This window comes from Andrographis paniculata, unplaced genomic scaffold (genome assembly GCF_009805555.1).
Source record: "Andrographis paniculata isolate CXL003 unplaced genomic scaffold, ASM980555v1 Contig32END, whole genome shotgun sequence".
NCBI lineage: Eukaryota > Viridiplantae > Streptophyta > Magnoliopsida > Lamiales > Acanthaceae > Andrographis > Andrographis paniculata.
Window position 1 is genome coordinate 5,663,622 of NW_026137565.1, and position 21,280 is coordinate 5,684,901.

General features: G+C 31.7%; 3 protein-coding genes and 1 long non-coding RNA gene across 4 annotated transcripts; 2 read left to right on the forward strand and 2 right to left on the reverse strand.

Annotated features, from left to right (window-relative positions):
* Nucleotides 1-12: 12 nt before the first annotated feature.
* LOC127248139 (salviol synthase-like) lies at nt 13-6,268 on the reverse strand. Its single transcript, XM_051270358.1, has 3 exons — nt 5,571-6,268; nt 731-964; nt 13-660 (listed from the first exon to the last, which is right to left on the reverse strand). Exons 1-3 carry the CDS (start codon nt 6,183-6,185, stop codon nt 28-30), a joined length of 1,482 nt encoding a protein of 493 aa, XP_051126315.1. The 5' UTR covers nt 6,186-6,268; the 3' UTR covers nt 13-27.
* Nucleotides 190-15,016, forward strand: LOC127248140 (uncharacterized). Its single transcript, XR_007838024.1, has 2 exons — nt 190-251; nt 14,569-15,016. It is a non-coding gene; the product is annotated as an uncharacterized LOC127248140 (long non-coding RNA).
* LOC127248136 (salviol synthase-like) lies at nt 12,753-14,358 on the forward strand. The gene has a single exon (XM_051270355.1). The coding sequence runs from the start codon at nt 12,793-12,795 to the stop codon at nt 14,290-14,292; it is 1,500 nt and encodes a 499-aa protein (XP_051126312.1). The 5' UTR covers nt 12,753-12,792; the 3' UTR covers nt 14,293-14,358.
* On the reverse strand, nt 13,535-15,884 carry LOC127248138 (salviol synthase-like). Its single transcript, XM_051270357.1, has 2 exons — nt 15,036-15,884; nt 13,535-14,965 (listed from the first exon to the last, which is right to left on the reverse strand). Exons 1-2 carry the CDS (start codon nt 15,882-15,884, stop codon nt 14,402-14,404), a joined length of 1,413 nt encoding a protein of 470 aa, XP_051126314.1. The 3' UTR covers nt 13,535-14,401.
* Nucleotides 15,885-21,280: the final 5,396 nt, after the last annotated feature.

Here is a 21,280-nt window from a genome sequence, read left to right on the forward strand (position 1 = left end):
TTTATTACATCCATAGAATAGAATAGATCATTCAACAAGCAACGGCCTTTTCACAACGGGAAGAACGAAAAACAAATGATTTGCTCGCCGGGCCGTAAGGCCAGCCCCTTCCGTCATTTTCATCTCCTCCGGATTCAGTCCTTGCGGCAATTTCCAGTCGAAGAAGTGGTAGAGCAACAACGCAAGGGAGAGCTCGACGTTGGTAATAGCAAAGACAATCCCGAGACATACGCGTCTCCCGGATCTGAAAGGTGTGTATTCAAAATGATTGCCTTTGTAATCAACAGGGCTGTCGAGAAACCTTTCGGGCTTAAAGCTTTGGGGATCCGACCAATACTTTGGGTCGCGATTTATAGCCCAGGTATTCACCATGATCTTCGTCTCCTCCGGGATCTCATACCCCATAATCTCGCATCTCTGCTCGCATTTCCTCGGCAGCAGCAGCGGCACCGGAGCGTGTAATCTCAAAGTTTCTTTGATAATTAGCTTCAAATACTTGAGCTCCGGAATGCTCGATTCGTCGATGAAGCCGCCTTGCTTGTCGAAAACCTGTCGAACTTCTTCTTGCGCCTTTTCTAGGACTTGTCGATTTTTCAGCATCTCCGCCATCGCCCAATCCATGGTTCCCGCTGCCGTCTCACTTCCGGCGCCCAATACGTCCTGGTTTATTGGAAAAAGCTCAGATTAAGGATTTTGGAAGTTTGGATTTTATTTTGAAGCTGTAACTAACCAGGATTATAGCTTTCATGTTGTCTGTTGTTAATGCGAGTTCGACTCCGGCGTCCCGGCGAGATTTCAGAAGAACGTCGACCAGATCTTCTTGCCCTTGTTTCTGATCGGATTCTTCGTGTTGGCGGATGATCTCGTCGAGAATGGCGTCGGCTTCCCGGTGCAAAACCATCAGCCTATTTCTCAGCCCGCTGAATCTTTGCAGCAATTTGATCGAAGGAAACAGTTCGGTGATGTCCAATACTGTCGCCAGACCGAAAGCCTCTGTCACGATCGCCAGAAACATCTTATGCTTTTCCGTTTCCGTTCCCAACGCCGTTCTGGTGGTGTAGTCGTAGCTCGTGGAGTGCAGCAGCTCCGTCAAATCGACGGGCGATCCTTCGCCGGAAACTATCCGCCGGACGAGGTCGGAGAAGACGTGCTTCCGCAGCAACCGGAAGGACTGGATGCGCTTCGCCGCCAGTAGCTCCGACGTGCAGATCTTTCTCATGTGGCGCCAGTACTCGCCGGGAGGGCTGAAGCTGATGCTGTTGCAGCCGTACAGCATGATAGCGGGAGGGATCCTCTAGTGGAGTGCTGTCGAAAGGAGCAAGTCTGCAGTTCCCTTCGAGAGGAGTGGATGCAATCTGGCTATCAGTCAGACCTGAATGAGATATGAGATCAGATGCATATTTCGTCTGAGATAGATATATGTCATCTGGAGCGTCAGAAATCTCAAGTCCGAGAAAATAGCGGAGCTGACTAAGACTCTTCATGTCAAAGTGTCGATGAAGGTAGGTCTGTAGATCGGATATACCAGAAGTATCGTCACCGGTAATAACTATGTCATCCACTCACAACAAGAGAATAATGATCCCAGCAGGAGAACAACGAATAAAGAGAGTAGAGTCATAGGGAGATGCAGAAAAACCATATTGAATGAGCGTAACACTAAACTTGGCGAACCAAGCTCGAGGTGCATGCTTCAGTCCATAAAGGGCACGGCGCAGCTGACATACCTTCCCTGAAAAATCTGAGCCAGGTAAAGGGGTCATGTAGACTTCCTTAGACAAATCTCCATGAAGAAACGCATTCTTCACATCCAACTGTAATAATTTCCAACGTCGAACAGCGGCAACAACAAGGAGACAGCAGACAGATATCAAACGAGCAACTGGTGCAAATGTCTCCTCATAATTAATATCATACTCCTGTGAAAAACCTCTGGCTACAAGGCAAGCCTTGTAGCACTCAACAGAACCATTAGAGTGAGTTTTGATTTTGTACACCCACTTGCATCTAATAGGTTTGTTGCCATGAGGGAGATCGACGATATTCCACGTGCCGGTCTTCATAAGAGCCTACAATTCCTCAAACATAGCGTTGCGCCACAAGGGACCACAGTTCGCCTCAAGAAAGGTCTTGGGTTCATGGTGAGATAAAATGGAAGAAAAACAATGATTATCAAGTAGATGAGAGGGAGGACGACTTACACTAGTGGGTCGCCGATCAGTGGCGGTAGGAAGCGCAGAAGGGTTAGCTGGTGGGGAAGGATCAACATCAGACAGACCAGCAGGAACGGAAAGGGGTTCGGGACCTGCAGGAGGAGGAGAGGAATCCAGAACAAAAACAGACGGGGGTTCGGGACCTGCAGGAGGATGAGAGGAATCTAGAACAGGAACAGACGGGGGTTCGGGACCTGCAAGAGGAGGAGAGGAATCCAGAACAAAGAACGGGGACTTTGACTCAAAGGGAATGGAAAATTTAGACTCAGAGGAAAATAACTTATACTCCCAAAAAGCAACATCCCGATAGATACGTAGACGATTCGACACAGGATCCCAACATCGATAACCTTTATGTTCTATCACATACCCAAGAAAACAACACAGACGGGTGCGTGGTTCTAATTTGTTACGTTCATGAGGAGGAAGATGAACAAAACTGACACAACCAAAAGGATGAAGATGAGAGTAATCAGGTACCTGGCGGAAGAGCCTCTCAAAAGGTGTGGTATCCTGAAAGACAGAGGAGGGTAAGCGGTTAATATTATAAACAACAGTAAGAGCAGCCTCGCCCCAGAACCGATCTGGACAGTTGGCAGATAACAACATAGCTCGAACTGTGTCTAAAATATGACGATGCTTGCACTCTGCCCTACCATTTTGTTGAGATGTGTAAGGACAAGAACGCTGGACAAGAGTACCTTGGGTGGATAGAAAAGTAAGAAAGGCAGAATCATTATATTCAAGGGCATTGTCAGTGCGAATAGTCTGAATAGGACATGAGAAGTGAGTTTGCACCATTTTAGCGAATGCAGAGTAAATGGAAGCAAGTTCAGAACGCTTGCGCATAAAGTAAATCCAACTAAAGCGAGAGTAATTATCAATAAAAAGCACAAAGTAACGAAACCCAGTAAGAATAGCAACAGGAGAGGGCCCCTAGATGTCAAAATGTACTAATGAAAAAGGTTTATCAGCAATACACAAGTTATTCAAAAAAGGTAAAGCTGGTTGTTTTCCAAGTTTACAATGCAAGCAATCAAAAGACTCAAAACGAATTGTGCCTAAAACACATGTATTTGCAAGAGACTTGAGTTTAGATAAGGAGGCATGACCAAGTCTGAGGTGCCAGTAATAGAAAGAGGAAAAAAAGACTGCAGCAAAAAGAGATGGTGTCTGGCGAGGGCAAAGATAGTCAAGCTCAAATAGGTGGCCTGTCTTGCAACCCGTCCCAAGTATCTGACCCGTCTGCGTGTCCTGAACCTGCACACCAGAAGAAGAAAAAATTACAGTAAAACCCTGCTCAACCAACTGACCGACAGACGCAAGGTTTAGGGCTAATTTGGGAATGACATAAACATCATCTAGGTGGGGGACGATATATGGCCAGTATGAGTAATGCGCATGGAAGTGCAATCAGCGGTAAGTATAGGAGGGGATGAGGTGACAGGTTGGAAGGAATGTAAAAGGTGAGGGTCAGGTGTCATGTGATTACATCAGGTAGAATCAATATACCATGTGTTGTTACCTGATGTCGAGGCTAATGAAGGATGAATTGATAAAACCTGTGACGTAGGTCCTCAAGAGTGGGAAACGGTTGAGGCGACTGAGATAAACTAGTGGCAGCAACAATGACAGAGGAAGAGCCGGAAGAGGACTGACAAGCCTTAGGATTCTTGGGACAATGTGGACGGATGTGGTCTTTTTGATGACAGTAGTGACACTCAACCTTAGGACAATAGATATAAAGATGATCAGCATTCGGGCAACTGCGACATTTATCAGACTGCGGTGGTCGGGCATCCTTGTGATTATCTCTGCGATGAGGAGTAGAAAAGGGAACTGCCAAGGCCGAATCAAGAGTAGGAGCCTTGAGCATCTTGAGGCGGGTGTCCTCAAACAACATCTCCTTCATCGTTGTCTCCAATGAAGGTAAGGGATGACGATGAAGCAAGGAAGCACGCACAGACTCATATTCTGGACCAAGCTTCATCAAGAGCTGAATCAACCGAAAATGGTCAATCTGTATGTCGGCCTCATCAATGCGATCCCACATAGACTGTATAGTATAGAGGAACTCATTCATATCTTGGCGCGAGTCATGTGTCAATGCATTCAATGACCCTATAAGTTGAAAATAATGCATGCCTTCAGTGCCTGATATCGATGTTGCAAATAATTTCAAGCTTTCTTGGCAGTGTGCATGCGGCGAAATTGAATCTGAATGGACTTAAAAGAGGTATTCCGAATCCAAGTAAGAATAATGTGGTTCTTACTATCCCACTCATCCAAGGTATTCCGATAGTCCGTGAGATCCTTGTTGTTGAGGGGCTCCATAGAAGTGACAACAGGAGCAACCGGTGCAAAAAATTCGCCAGTAACATAGCGCCATAATCTTTTACCAATCAAGAAACTCTTCATGAATTCAGCCCACAAATCATAATTATCACCAGAAAGAATAACAGTAATCCCAGAAGCGTCTACACGATCTATATTAAGAGTCATACTATGAAACGATAAAATCAAATAATAGTATAGAGCGCGCATAAGAATCATGCAGAAAATCATTCTGCGGCTGCCACGCGCCGGCGTTGGCGGATGTCTATCCCATAAGAAAAATAGGCTCTGATACCATGTTTGAATATTTGCGAAAAATAGAAAATTATGTTTTAACCTAAAAAGAGAATGCATATATATAGACATATATATGTGGGGCCCAAATAACAATATATAAAAACATATGCTAACATATTTTGCAGAAACTCTAAAGCTTGCATTATTGATAATCAAAATAAGGGGCCTATATATAGGCAACTTAAAACAGACTCGATAGACTCAAATCTAAATAAAGAAATCTAATGGATATGACCAAATCTAAATCTAAATCTAACAAATCTAAAACTAAATATCGAAAATCTCTCGACACCCCCTCTCAAACTAAAGTGAGATCGCAGAAATCAACTTGAGTTTGACAGAAAGTTACACAAAAACCAAAAGACACAAACGCAGATAACAGTTGCTTGGTTCGTCTTTGGAGCCACCGCTCTTGACTGAGCTCCTATTCTCTCACATAATAGTTGTTCGTCTGACGTCGCCTTTGCCACTCTCAACAAAGCTCCTGTTCTCGAACGCAGACACAAACTCTAATGCAAACGCAAATAATAATTGTTTTGTCCGTCATTGCCGCCGCCGCTCCCGACTGAGTTCCTATTCTCGCAGATAATAGTTGCTTGTCCGACGTTGCCTTTGGCCGATAATCTCGTCGAGAATGGCGTCGGCTTCCCGGTGCAAAACCATCGGCCTATTTCTTAGCCCGTTGAATCTGTGCAGCAATTTGATCGAAGGAAACAGTTCGGAGATGTCCAATCCCGTCGCCAGACCGAAAGCCTCTGTCACGATCGCCAGAAACCTCTTATGCTTTTCCGTTTCCGTTCCCAACGCCGTTCTGGTGGTGTAGTCGTAGCTCGTGGAGTGCAGCAGCTCCGTCAGATCGACGGGCGATCCTTCGCTGGAAACTATCCGCCGGACGAGGTCGGAGAAGACGTGCTTCCGCAGCGACCGGAAGGACTGGACGCGCTTCGCCGTCAGTAGCTCCGACGTGCAGATCTTTCTCAGGTGGCGCCAGTACTCGCCGGGAGGGCTGAAGCTGATGCTGTTGCAGCCGTACAGCATGATCTCCGCCACCACAATTCGGGGCCTGGTGGCGAATTTGACGTCGTGAGTTCGGAGCACTTCTCTGGCGGCGTCGGGGGAGGAGACGACGACGGCGGAGAGTTGGCCGAGGCGGACGTGCATCAATGGGCCGTATTTGAGGGATAATCGCTGCAGCGCGCGGTGGGGGAGGTCGCCGGCGAGGTTGTGGAGGTTTCCAATGAGAGGAAGCTTCCATGGCCCTGGAGGGAGCTTTGATGATTTGGGGAAGAAGATGAAGAAGAGTGTGAGGAAGAAGGGAAGGAGTATGAGAAATTGAAGCATTGTTAGGGTTAGCTAGTTGAGTAGAGTTCAGTTATGTATCATCTCACTCTGGCCGACTTATTTTGGGCTTTATTAATAAAAATAATTATAAATTAAAAATTAATATAATTAAATAATTTAATTAAAATTAAAAAATTTAAAAAATTTAAAATTTAAAATACGATTTAAGTGACTAATTATATTTTTAAAAATAAAAAAATTAAATTATATGAAACAGATAAAAATAGAAAATAGAAAATAGAAACATATTATATTATACGAAAAAATAATTAACTAATAAGCTAGGCTACGTAAACATTTATGACGGGACATTAGACATAGCAGAGGAGAGGAGATGAGAGGTGTAATTTAAGCAATTCAACTTATTTAGGTTAATCAGCATCAAGCCTAGTCCTTTCCTTATATACATATATGTATTCGTTGATTTTTTTTGCATTTAAATTATCAAATCACACCTCTTTTATTAATTTAATACTCGAGGAAATAATTAGTAAATAATACTATCTATTTAATATTAAAAATATTTTTATATTTATATAATTTTTTATATAAATGTATTTTTACGAGTATTATAAGACACTAATTGAAATATTTTTGTAATTTTTTTTAATTTATACTATGTTTTGATATAATAATTAATATTTATAAATGAACATAAAAAAAAAATGAGACCAGTCAAAGGTAGTAAAAATATATATTAGTAAAAAAAAATAATAAATTAAAAAATTTAGAGATTAAAATGTATAATTTTTTTAGTAGATAAATAAAAATATTTATTTATTTATTTTTATTAAATAAAATTTTATTTTTTACAAAAATAATACTCCATTTATATTACATAGGAATATGTTATATTGAGAATGTTTGAAATATTTAAATATATTAAGAGTGTATTTGTTTTTGGGGTTTGGATTTTGAGTTGGGATTTGAATAGTAAAAATTTTGAATTTGAATAGTGGTATGATGTGATATAAATAGGTGTTGATGTGATGTTTTGAATGTAAAATTGATTTTTAGTATAATATAAAAAATGAAAAATAGATGTTTGATTTAATATTTTTTGGGGGAAAAAATTGGATGAATAGTAAAAATCTAATTAAATCCCTCAAACAAACACACTCTAACTTTCTTTGAATCCTAACTGTTAATTTTTATTTCAAAAATATAAATTTTACTATTTGCATAAGAAAAAATAATATAGTTAACTACTTATAACTTACAAAATTATACTCCTTTTTCCCTTTATTCTTTTTTATATTATTGTATTAAACATTAAAAATGTATATATAATATTTTATACAAATATTATTGTATTTTTATTATATAATGCTAATAAATATTTTTTTATTTTTTATTTTTTAATTTATAGTATATAATATTAATATACAAAGTTAAACATGAAAATATATATATATATAAATACTTAATTAAGAGATAAAAATAGAAATTTTTTTGTTTTTAAGTATAGTACACTTAGGGTGTGTTTGTTTGGGGGTTTGGATTTTGAGTTGGGATTTGAATAGTAAAAATTTTGAATTTGAATAATTGTATGATGTGATATATGATGTTTTGAATGTAAAATTGATTTTTAATATAATATAAAAAATAAAAAATAAGTGTTTGATTTGATATTTTTTGAGGAAAAAATTGGATGAATAATGGAAATCTAATCCATTCTCCCAAACAAACACACTCTAACCAAACCCATCAAACTGTAGCGGGCGTGTAGTGGGACAGACGAATTAGGTGTGTTTGTTTGGGAAATTGGATTTTAAATTCACTATTCTTTTATTTTTTCCTTCAAAAATATTAAATCAAATATTTCTTTTTTATTTTTTTATATTATACTAAAAATCAATTTTATATTCAAAATATCACATCAATACCTATTTATATCACATCATACAACTACTCAAATTTAAAATTTTTACTGTTCAAATTACAGCTCAAAATCCAAACCCGAACAAACACATCCGTACGTAAATTTAATATAAATGGTCCAAACACACCAACCATTCTATTCAATTATCTGTCACTGCCGACAATAATAAATAAACGTGCATCCACAATCACTATTATTTTTAATATATATAAAAATATAAAAATTTATATTATATATTTTTTTAAAAATTAATATATATATACATATAAATATTTTTATTATATAAAAACTATTATCTAAAATTAATATAATAATTAAATATATTTTTATTCAAATATAAAATTAAAAATATTAGTATAATTCATAAATTTAATTTAAGTTTGTAAATATAATAGATGGAATTTTTACTTAAGTTAATTATCTTATAATTTTTAAAATCTCAAAACTCCCACGTACTCCTATGAATAGATTATACTCCCTCCCGTCTCACATAATTTGTCTCTATTTTTTACTTTCGTCCGTCCCATATAATTTGTCCATTTATTTTTTGGAAATATAATTATACACTTTAATCTCATTTTAAATTTTAAATTTTATAATTTTTTTAATCTTAATTAAACTATTTAGTTATCTTAATCTTAATCAACAATTATTTTTATTATACAATAATTATTTTTATTAATACACTTCTTAATTATTTACTAAATATACCTTATTTAAATTTTCGTATCTGCGGTAATAGGCCATAATGCATGGGACGAAGGGAGTAGTAACTAAACCTGAATTTGAACTCTTAAATGTAAATCTTTGTATGACTGAACTGGATAAATATTTTTATGTATTTTTAATTTTTATTATTTTTTATTAAAATTTATTCTTTACACTTCAAATATCAATTCAATTGCTGCCTATGAAAATGTTTACTTTTCTTTACTGAGAAAAATATTGTGGATTTTGTTGTAGAAAATTACACATGTAATTTACCAAATTTGATATTATCAAAATAAAAAATATTCCATTTGTCTAGATATCGTGTCTGCTACACCGTAGATACAGTATTTTAGGAGGAATGTAATTAATAGATAATTAAGAATGTATTAGTAAAAATAATTATCCTATAATATAAATAATTATAAATTAAGATTAAGATAACTAATTAGTTTAATTAAAATAAAAAAAATAAAATTTAAAAATTTAAAATGAGATTAAAGTGTGTAATCATTTTTCAAAAAACAAAGTGACATAGTACGTGGGACGAACAGAAACGGAACGTGTACATGGTATATGAGACGGAGGAAGTACTACATTAATATTAATGTAACTGTAGTCTCAATTAAAATAAAATAAATAATAAAAACATTCAATAAATAAAATTAAACCATCATATTAAATTAGTATTTAAGTCTACAATTGAAAATATCAACAACAATTATCCAAATTCTTTACTTGAAATTAAATATAAAAAATAAATTATTATAAGTTTTTTAAATTAAAAAAAAAATTTAGAAATTTGAAACTGACTAAAACTATTTAGAATAATTAGAATAATATAAATAAAATTTTCTAAATAACTTATCTGAAATATTTTGTTCAATTTCAATCACCCACAACGATTAAGCATGATTAAGCAACAATTTTCATCGTCCACACTATGAATAAATATTACCTCAAAAAACAAAAAAAAAATAAATTAGACAGTAAAAATAAAATAAAAAATAAAAAATCTTAGGCCAAAATAAGAAATAATAATTATATTATGCACGAGATTATTATAATTAAATTTAAGTGTTATAATATTTTTTATTAAATTTTATAAATATTTAAAATAAATAAAAAATATTTATATATATTTAATTAAAAATATATAAAAATAAATTATTTTTTATTATAATTTTATTGTTAATAATTTAATAAAAAAAAATTGTAAAAAAAGAATTGATCATATTAATTATAAAAATATATAAAAATACATATTAAATTATCTATACAAAGTAGATAAAAAAAAAAGTTATAAGATTAAAGTACAATTTTATTATTATTTTCTAAAATTTATTGTACAAAAGGAAAAATTTGAATATAGCAATGGAAATTAATTATAAATTTTAAATTATTATTTCATATGACATGATCTACATAATCTATCAAATATTATTTTTAATAAATAAATACTCATTCTGTTATTCAAATTTATTTTCACTTTTTTTTTTATTATCATCCAAATTTATTCCCGTTTTTTTAGTAAAAAAATACCATTTTTATTTACCAAAAAAAAGTAAAAATTTCTATTATTATATATTTTTCTTAAAATATGTACCTGATCAAATGAGCACACAATTGAATGATGGACGGAATAATATTTTTCATGAAGTCACCTAAATATAATAATTAGTTAATAAAATAATACAATAGATTATAGTAATTAATAAAAAAATATATAAAGCAAATTTATAAAAATATAGATAAAATAAAATTATAATATCAAACTATTAATATTTATAACGATAATTGAAAGTGTCAATAATTATTATTTATTTAGATTAAAATAAATGAAAAAAATTATATCATATATAAAAATGTTTTTAATTAGAAAAATTATGTAAAACAATTATATAATTTAATATTTTATTGGTTTTTTAATAGTTTTAGTAATATTCTTCATCGTAGTATTATTTTTTGTATATCTGATTAAAAATAAATAAATTAATTTGTAATTATAACATTATTATTAGTAGTCAAATACTGTTTAACAAAATAAAAATAAAAATACACACATCATATATAGAAATAAATACAAATTTTCAGACAATTTTTCAATGGCAACGGCACTACTAAAACGAATATAATCAATTCGTATAAAATAGAAAAAAAAATGAGAAAGAGATGAAAAAATCTATTTGAAAAATAGATTGGAGAAAAAAATGCAAAAATAGCATCTATTTTTTATTTTTTGCAACTATTGTAAATTTAAATAATTTTAATGTTACCTTGCTCTGCAGCATTATCATTGATAAAATGATTGTCATTGTTTTGGCCATTTTCCGAAAGTGAAGATGGAATAACTTTATTTTCTGAAAATTATTTGAAAATAATATTATATCAAAATAATTATGTTATATAAATTTATTTTATAAATTATAAATAAATAATATATATTTTAAATAATATATGCAAAATTTTAAAAATAATCTTAATATTTATATAGTATATACGTTCGATCTATAATATTTATTTACTTATATATAATATAAAATACTTATATTATATATATTTATTTTATAAATTATATATAAAATTATGAATAAAAATAAATAAATTCAAATAACTTTAATATAATCTTGCTCTCATCATTATCATTGATAAAATGATTGTCGTTGTTTTAGTCATTCTTCATTAGTGAAGATGGAATAACCTCATCATCTGAAAATTATTTGAAAAATAATATTATATCAAATTATGATTTAAAAACTAAATCGAAGTAATTTTATTGAAATAATTATAAAAAAATAAAAAATAATGATATTTTTTTTTTTATTATATACATAGATGTGTACCTAACATATAGAACATCAAGATAGGTATTATTTTAATAATAAATCTAAAAAATAATCTTAATATTTACATATTATATACGTTACTTCTATATTATATATATAATATAAAATAATTATATTATATAAATTTATTTTATAAATTATAAATAAATAATATATGAAAATTTTTAAAAAATATAATTACATTACAATATTATTTTTACTATATTTTGTAACATACATGAGTAATATTAATATACATGAGTAATATGATATAAAATAGTATTGATATTATATACCGGAATAGGAATAAATCAAATTATAATTTAAAAACTAAATTAAAGTAATTTTATTGAGATAATATTAAAAAAATAAAAAATAATGACATATTTATTTATTATATGTATAGAACTAAAAATAGGTATTATTTTAAAAATAAATCTAAAAAAAATATAAATATTTATATAGTATATACGTTCTATCTATAATATTTTATTTACTTTTATATATATAATATAAAATAATTATATTATGTATGCGTTTAAAAATATGAATAAAAATAAATAAATTCAAATAACTTTAAATGTTATTTTACTCTGCTAACATATATAATATGTAGGTGTTTAAAAATATTATCCTAAAAAATATTAGGTTGAAAAAAAAAGATTGTGAAATGATAAAATAAATAATATAATAAATATTATTCTAATTTGTTTTAATTCAGTCACTGTCATTCAGAAAAAGAAATAACATATTCATATTCCACAACATCATCAATGTTGAGAATTGTATCACAAGAAAAAATTAAAATAAAATAATTAAAAAAATTAAAATAAAATAATTAACGATTACGTATAGAAAAATATAAAAATTGTTCTCAATTTTTGAGACAACAATAGAATTACCTTTGTATATTCAAGCACATTCTTCACACAGCCATGTATAGGATAGCATAGGATTCCCTCCGACTCTCAGACCACACTTTGTTATATTAAAGCACATTCTTCACACCCCGATGTATAGGATAGGATAGGATAGGATTCCCTCCCGACTCTCACACCACACAATAGGATTCCCTCCCCACTCTCACACCACACAATGGGTGTTTATGATAAGATACAGGATAGGATATAGAATATATATATATATATATATAGGCAGTTCCATTCTAACCTGCAACTGAAATCTTGGCGCCATGGAGACGACGACGATCCAGTTGCTAATCCTCGCTTCATTCTTATTCTCAATCTTGATGATTTTCAAACAAGCTAAAAAATCACGACCGAATCTCCCTCCAGGGCCGCCGAAGCTGCCGCTGATCGGAAATCTCCACAACCTGATCGGCGGCGGAATGCCCCACCAGGCAATACATCAATTGGCCCTGAAATACGGCCCCCTGATGCACCTGAAGCTCGGCGGGGTTTCCACCGTCGTCGTCTCGTCGCCGGACGTCGCCAGACAAGTCATGAAAACTCACGACCTGAACTTCGCGTCCCGGCCGCCGCTCCTCGCCACCGAGATCCTCAATTACGGCAAATCCGGCGTCATCTTCAGCCCCTACGGCGAATCCTGGAGGCACCTGAGGAAGATCTGCACGCTGGAGCTGCTGAGCAACAAGCGGGTCCAATCATTCCGGCCGGTCCGGCAAAAGGTGCATTTAGAGCTCGCGAGAATGATCGCCGCCGGCGAGGGCTCCGCCGTCGACTTATCGTCGAAGCTTTATTCTTCCACGTACGACGTCGCTTCGCGGGTGGCGGTCGGGGAATCGAACAAATCGAGGAAAGCCAGGTTAATGGAGATTATCAACGAAGCCGGTGAGCTCTCAGCAGGGTTCCATATCGCCGAACTGTATCCCTCCATTAAAGTCCTCGGGAAGATCACCGGCCTGGAGAAGAAGCTGCAGAAACTCCACTGGGAAACCGACGAACTTCTCGAAGGCATCATCGGCGACCACAGAGAAGCTCCTGAGAAAGAAGATGGAAAGAAAGTCGACGATCTCGTCGACGTTCTTCTGAAATTACAGGGTGAAGAGCACCAATCTTTTTTAACCTCCAACAGCATCAAATCCGTGATCATGGACATTCTCGGCGCCGGCAGCGAGACGTCCGCAACGACATTAGATTGGGCGATGACGGAGCTGCTGAAAAATCCATCGGTGATGGACAGAGCTCAGCGCGAGGTCCGGGCGGTGTTCGACAGGAAAGGACATGTCAACGAATCGGACGTCAATGAACTCAAGTATCTGAATTCGGTGATCAAGGAAACGTTGAGGTTGCACACTCCAGGGCCATTGTTGGTCCCAAGAATGTGCATCGAGGCCTGCCAGATCAACGGTTGCGACATACCGGAAAACACCAGAGTCATCGTGAATGCTTGGACCATTAACAGGGACCCTGACTACTGGCAAGATCCCCTGTCCTTTAAGCCGGAGAGATTTCTCGACAGCGCCGTGGATTACGGCGGCGACAGCTTTGAATACCTCCCGTTCGGCGCCGGCAGGAGGATCTGCCCCGGGATTTCCTTCGGACTTGCGAATATTCAAAGCCCGTTGGCCATGCTGCTCTACCACTTCGACTGGAAATTACCCGACGGAATGAAGCCTGAAGACATCGACATGTCGGAGAAATTTGGAGTGACGACGAGGAGATTAATAAACTTGCGCGCTGTTCCGGTTATTACGAGGCCATTGCCGTAATCTATGTTCGTATCTATCGAAAACATCGTGAATTGAATAAAGAAAGGACTCTGTTTTAGTTTATTACATCCATAGAATAGAATCGATCATTCAACAAGCAACGTCCTTTTCACAACGGAAACAAATGATTTGCTCTTCCGGCTGTAAGGCCAGCCCCTTCCGTCATTTTCATCTCCTCCAGTTTTAGTCCTTGCGGCAATTTCCAGTCGAAGTGGTAGAGAAAAAACGAGAGGGCGAGCTCGACATTGGTCATAGCAAGTCTCCCGGATCCGAAAGGTGTGTATTCAAAATGATTGCCTTTGTAATCGACAGGGCTATCGAGAAACCTTTCGGGCTTAAAGCTTTGGGGATCCGACCAATACTTTGGGTCGCGATTTATAGCCCATGTATTCACCATGATCTTCGTCTCCTCCGGGATCTCATACCCCATAATCTCGCATCTCTGTTCGCATTTCCTCGGCAGCAGCAGCGGCACCGGAGCGTGTAATCTCAAAGTTTCTTTGATAATTAGCTTCAAATACTTGAGCTCCGGAATGCTCGGTTCGTCGATGAAACCGCCTTGCTTGTCGAAAACCTGTCGAACTTCTTCTTGCGCCTTTTCGAGGACTTGTCGATTTTTCAGCATCTCCGCCATCGCCCAATCCATGGTTGTCGCTGCCGTCTCACTTACGTCCTGTTTTATTGGAAAAAGCTCAGATTAAGGATTTTGGAAGTTTGCATTTTATTTTGAAGCTGTAACTAACCAGGATTATAGCTTTCATGTTGTCTGTTGTTAATGCGAGTTCGACTCCGGCGTCCCGGCGAGATTTCAGAAGAACGTCGACCAGATCTTCTTGCCCTTGTTTCTGATCGGATTCTTCGTGTTGGCGGATGATCTCGTCGAGAATGGCGTCGGCTTCCCGGTGCAAAACCATCAGCCTATTTCTCAGCCCGCTGAATCTGTGCAGCAATTTGATCGAAGGAAACAGTTCGGTGATGTCCAATCCCGTCGCCAGACCGAAAGCCTCTGTCACGATCGCCAGAAACCTCTTATGCTTTTCCGTTTCCGTTCCCAACGCCGTTCTGGTGGTGTAGTCGTAGCTCGTGGAGTGCAGCAGCTCCGTCAGATCGACGGGCGATCCTTCGCCGGAAACTATCCGCCGGACGAGGTCGGAGAAGACGTGCTTCCGCAGCGACCGGAAGGACTGGACGCGCTTCGCCGTCAGTAGCTCCGACGTGCAGATCTTTCTCAGGTGGCGCCAGTACTCGCCGGGAGGGCTGAAGCTGATGCTGTTGCAGCCGTACAGCATGATCTCCGCCACCACAATTCGGGGCCTGGTGGCGAATTTGACGTCGTGAGTTCGGAGCACTTCTCTGGCGGCGTCGGGGGAGGAGACGACGACGGCGGAGAGTTGGCCGAGGCGGACGTGCATCAATGGGCCGTATTTGAGGGATAATCGCTGCAGCGCGCGGTGGGGGAGGTCGCCGGCGAGGTTGTGGAGGTTTCCAATGAGAGGAAGCTTCCATGGCCCTGGAGGGAGCTTTGATGATTTGGGGAAGAAGATGAAGAAGAGTGTGAGGAAGAAGGGAAGGAGTATGAGAAATTGAAGCATTGTTAGGGTTAGCTAGTTGAGTAGAGTTCAGTTATGTATCATCTCACTCTGGCCGACTTATTTTGGGCTTATTAGGAAGTTTATTAATAAAAATAATTATAAATTAAAAATTAATATAATTAAATAATTTAATTAAAATTAAAAAATTTAAAAAATTTAAAATTTAAAATACGATTTAAATGACTAATTATATTTTTAAAAATAAAAAAATTAAATTATATGAAACAGATAAAAATAGAAAATAGAAAATAGAAACATATTATATTATACGGAAAAATAATTAACTAATAAGCTAGGCTACGTAAACATTTATGACGGGACATTAGACATAGCAGAGGAGAGGAGATGAGAGGTGTAATTTAAGCAATTCAACTTATTTAGGTTAATCAGCATCAAGCCTAGTCCTTTCCTTATATACATATATGTATTCGTTGATTTTTTTTGCATTTAAATTATCAAATCACACCTCTTTTATTAATTTAATACTCGAGGAAATAATTAGTAAATAATACTATCTATTTAATATTAAAAATATTTTTATATTTATATAATTTTTTATATAAATGTATTTTTACGAGTATTATAAGACACTAATTGAAATATTTTTGTAATTTTTTTTAATTTATACTATGTTTTGATATAATAATTAATATTTATAAATGAACATAAAAAAAATGAGACCAGTCAAAGGTAGTAAAAAAAAATAATAAATTAAAAAATTTAGAGATTAAAATGTATAATTTTTTTAGTAGATAAATAAAAATATTTATTTATTTATTTTAATTAAATAAAATTTTATTTTTTACAAAAATAATACTCCATTTATATTACATAGGAATATGTTATATTGAGAATGTTTGAAATATTTAAATATATTAAGAGTGTATTTGTTTTTGGGGTTTGGATTTTGAGTTGGGATTTGAATAGTAAAAATTTTGAATTTGAATAGTGGTATGATGTGATATAAATAGGTGTTGATGTGATGTTTTGAATGTAAAATTGATTTTTAGTATAATATAAAAAATGAAAAATAGATGTTTGATTTAATATTTTTGGGGGAAAAAATTGAATGAATAGTAAAAATCTAATTAAATCCCTCAAACAAACACACTCTAACTTTCTTTGAATCCTAACTGTTAATTTTTATTTCAAAAATATAAATTTTACTATTTGCATAAGAAAAAATAATATAGTTAACTACTTATAATTTACTAAATTATACTCCTTTTTTTCTTTATTTTTTTTTTATGTTATTGTATTAAACATTAAAAATATATATATAATATTTTATACAAATATCATTGTATTTTTATTATATAATGCTAATAAATATATTTTTATTTTTTATTTTTTAATTTATAGTATATAATATTAATATACAAAATTAAACATGAAAATATATATATATATATATAAATACTTAATTAAGAGATAAAAATAGAAATTTTTTTGTTTTAAGTATAGTACACTAACCAAACCCATCAAACTGTAGCGGGCGTGTTGTGGGACAGACGAAGTACTACATAAATTGAATATAAATGGTCCGGAGGGGTGTTTGTTTTGGGATTGTATTTTGAATTGGGATTTGAATAGTAAAAATTTTAAATTTGAATAGTTATATGATGTGATATAAATAGGTGTTGATGTGATATTTTGAATGTAAAATTAATTTTTAGTATAATATAAAAAATAAAAAATAAGTGTTCAATTTGATATTTTTTAAGAAAAAAAATCGAATGAACAGTGTAAATCTAATCCATTCCCCCAAAACAAACACACTCCAACCATTCTATTCAATTATCTGTCACTGCCGACAATAATAAATAAACGTGCATCCACAGTCACTATTATTTTTAATATATATAAAAATATAAAAATTTACATTATATATTTTTTAAAATTAATATATATTTAATATAATATATATATATAAATATTTTTATTATATAAAAACTATTATCTAAAATTAATACTTCCTTCGTCCCGCTGCAAGATTGATGTTTACTTTTTGTACGTAAATTTTTGAATATTAGTAATATAATGGGTTGTAGTGTAAAAAACAAAAATCCTATAAAAGTAATGGTATTTGTGTAATATAATGTAAGTTGAAAAAATATTTATTATGGTAGGTAAGTAGTACAATTACTAAATTTGAAAATAATAAGGGTAAGATGAAAATGAAAAATAACAACCTTGAAATCAAACCGAGAGAGTAATAATTAACTATATTTTTATTCAAATATAAAATTAAAAATATTAGTATTATACATAAATTTAATTTAAGTTTGTAAATATAATAGAACTTAAATTGAACTCCAAAAAAAAAAATAAAAATGGCTCGTGACAAGATCGAGAAAATATCTAAACCCGTAACACACGTCCTTGTTTGATTTTAGTATTAATTAAGTCTTGTCACGTGGTAGATATTAAGAGTGGAAAACAAACACTATTACAATGACTCATATGACAATTTTAATGTATTTGATTTTTAAAGGGGTAAATTATATAGTAACCTGTAAAAATGCACAAAAGTATTATTTATTGCGTGAATTCTTTTTGTTAATGTAAAATTTGTACAAAATATTTTTTTGTTCAAAATTGATATTTAGTTCTAAATAAATACTTAAATTATGCAAGTTTTATACAAATAAAAAATATAAAATATCTTAAATAATTTTTTTGTATTAAATAAATAAATAAATAATTTATTAATCCTTCATTTTATAATTTTTAGAGATATATTGTTGTCTGATTTTTATAATAAAAATTATAAAAATTATTTATTTTATTCAAAAAAATTATTTAAAATATTTTACGTTTTTTATTTGTATAAAACTTACGTAATTTAGGTCTTTATTTCGAACCAAACATCAGTTTTGGACAATGAGGGTGTTTCATGCAAACTTTCCATTAACACAAGGGGTTTCACGCAATCAATAAACATAGAGTGTTTTGTGCATTTTTAATAAAATATAAGGATGTGTTATGTAATTTACTCTTTTTAAAATTAGATACTAAAATTGATGTTAGTAATATAAAAAAATAATATTTTATATTAAATTATTGATTTTTATAATAAATAAAACATATATATATTATGCTAATAAATGTATTATATTTTTAATATATTTATAAGAAATTGTATCAAAAGAAAAGTAAATGTACTTATTATACATATTTACGTACATTTTAAAATTTTATTGTATAAGATTGGTTGGGTTGGGTCTATCCATTTCAAATATATATATATAATAGTTCAAAATTTTTAAAAATATATATATATATATATATATTTAAGAAAATGTTTGAACAAATTCTTATAGACTTCAAAGTGGACATTGTTTAGTTTTATATAAAAATATCTTCTCTTCCAAAAGTATAGTCTTATTATGTTGGGTACGATATTTAAAAAATATTGATATTATATTGGTAGTCGGTAAAAAAAAAAAGATAAATGACTTTTTTGCCCTTGTGAATATATTGGTGTAAAAAGTAGTGGCAATTGTATAATAATAATGAAAAAGTAGGGATAATTTTACCGTGAATGATTATTTATGAAAATGAGACTATTGTTTTGGGACGGACAAAATAATAAATAAAACTAATAAATAAATATTTTGTATCGCATGATATAATTAAAACTGTTGCAGGGTACGTGGAGGCGGTTCACTCTCCCACACCACTGCCTGATCATTTTTTACGGGACTGATTTTTTTTTTTTATTATTTTTTATATAATAACAATCTTGCTCATTATTCATTTTGTTAAATTAATATTATTTGCTTATTTACCTTGTTAAGTTATTTTTAATTCTATTAGAATTTTAATAATCACAATTGCATGTTTATTTATTGAATCATCATTAGTTATTTATTATGTTTTAATTCTTAATAATTTATAATTAAAGTCATAATAAAATGAATATAAATTAGTTCAATTGAACTGACAATGTGAATCAAAAATCACAAATGATTAATTGATATAAAATAGAAAAACTTTTTACCATTATAAGGTAGATGAATTCCAATATGAAATACTTTCGACAATAACATAAATTTTAATTTATATAATATATATATATATTTTTTTTTTAAAAAAAATCAATTTATTCAATACAAAATAAGTTTTCAAACTAAAATAACCATTATAAACCTTAAAATTAACAAAATGTATCTATTTATAATATTAATCAACATATTAATTTTAGTTAAATCATAAACAACAAGAATTAAGTTTGAGGTAAAACATACTCTATATGTCCTTTACCTAAATATTCATTCACTTTTTACAGAAAATTTTATGTATATTAGTATATGAATAAAATAAAAATGACTAAAATGACATTATTAGTATCATATGATATAAAGGTAACGACATTTGTGTAATACTACTTCCATCCGGCTCTAAGGGTCTCATTTATTTTTTATATGTTTATTTTTAAATATTAATTATTATATGAAAACGTGGTACAAATTAAGGAAAAATGACAAAAATACAATGTCTTATAATACTATTATAATGACATTTGTGCAAAAAATTATACAAATATAAGGATCATTTTAATGTTAAGTACAATGATGTAAAAGGTAAACAGAGCTCTTAGAACCAGACGGAAAGAATATATTGTATGTGGTAAAAATATTTGTAATATTAAATAAATAGTACAATTACTTAAAAATAAATGAATATTACATTATAAAATGGAGCAAAAAAAAAAAAATTTGTTAACAAAAGCATGTTGCGTATACTTTTGTTTTGATATTGTCATTATAAAATTTTAAAATAATTATATCAAAGAATTATTATTTTTATTGTGCCATATTACACATGATCTATTTTTCTTTTTTATCGGTCCCATAAAAAATGACTTCATTTTTATTTTTTTTAGTAAATTTATTAATCTTAAACATATTTAATAAATATAAATCAATTTATCACTAATTTAAAACCTCTTTATTTCTATCTCTTTTCTCACTAAATAAATATTTTTATCTATATATTATAAACTTCTCATTTTTTATAAAATTAGTTTTAAATAATTATATTTATTTGTATTATATAAAATTTTATTAGCATATAGTATTTTATTGAAATATAATTATAAAAATATTTAAAATACCAACAACACTACTCGTATAAAATAATATTTTGTTTGTTAGTGTTTTACTTTGATATAGGTTTTTTGTTGTGATATATACCGTCGAAAATATAAAAAATTTATATTTTGTATTGAATTATTTATTTATTTTATATAAAAAAATTAGAGTATATATATTATTTATATTGTATGAATGTATACATATTCTAATTTTTATTAATATTTATCGAAAATAATGTCAATACAAAATTGTTAGGCGAACAAAATATCTAGAGTTTGCTTGTTTAGTATTTTGATT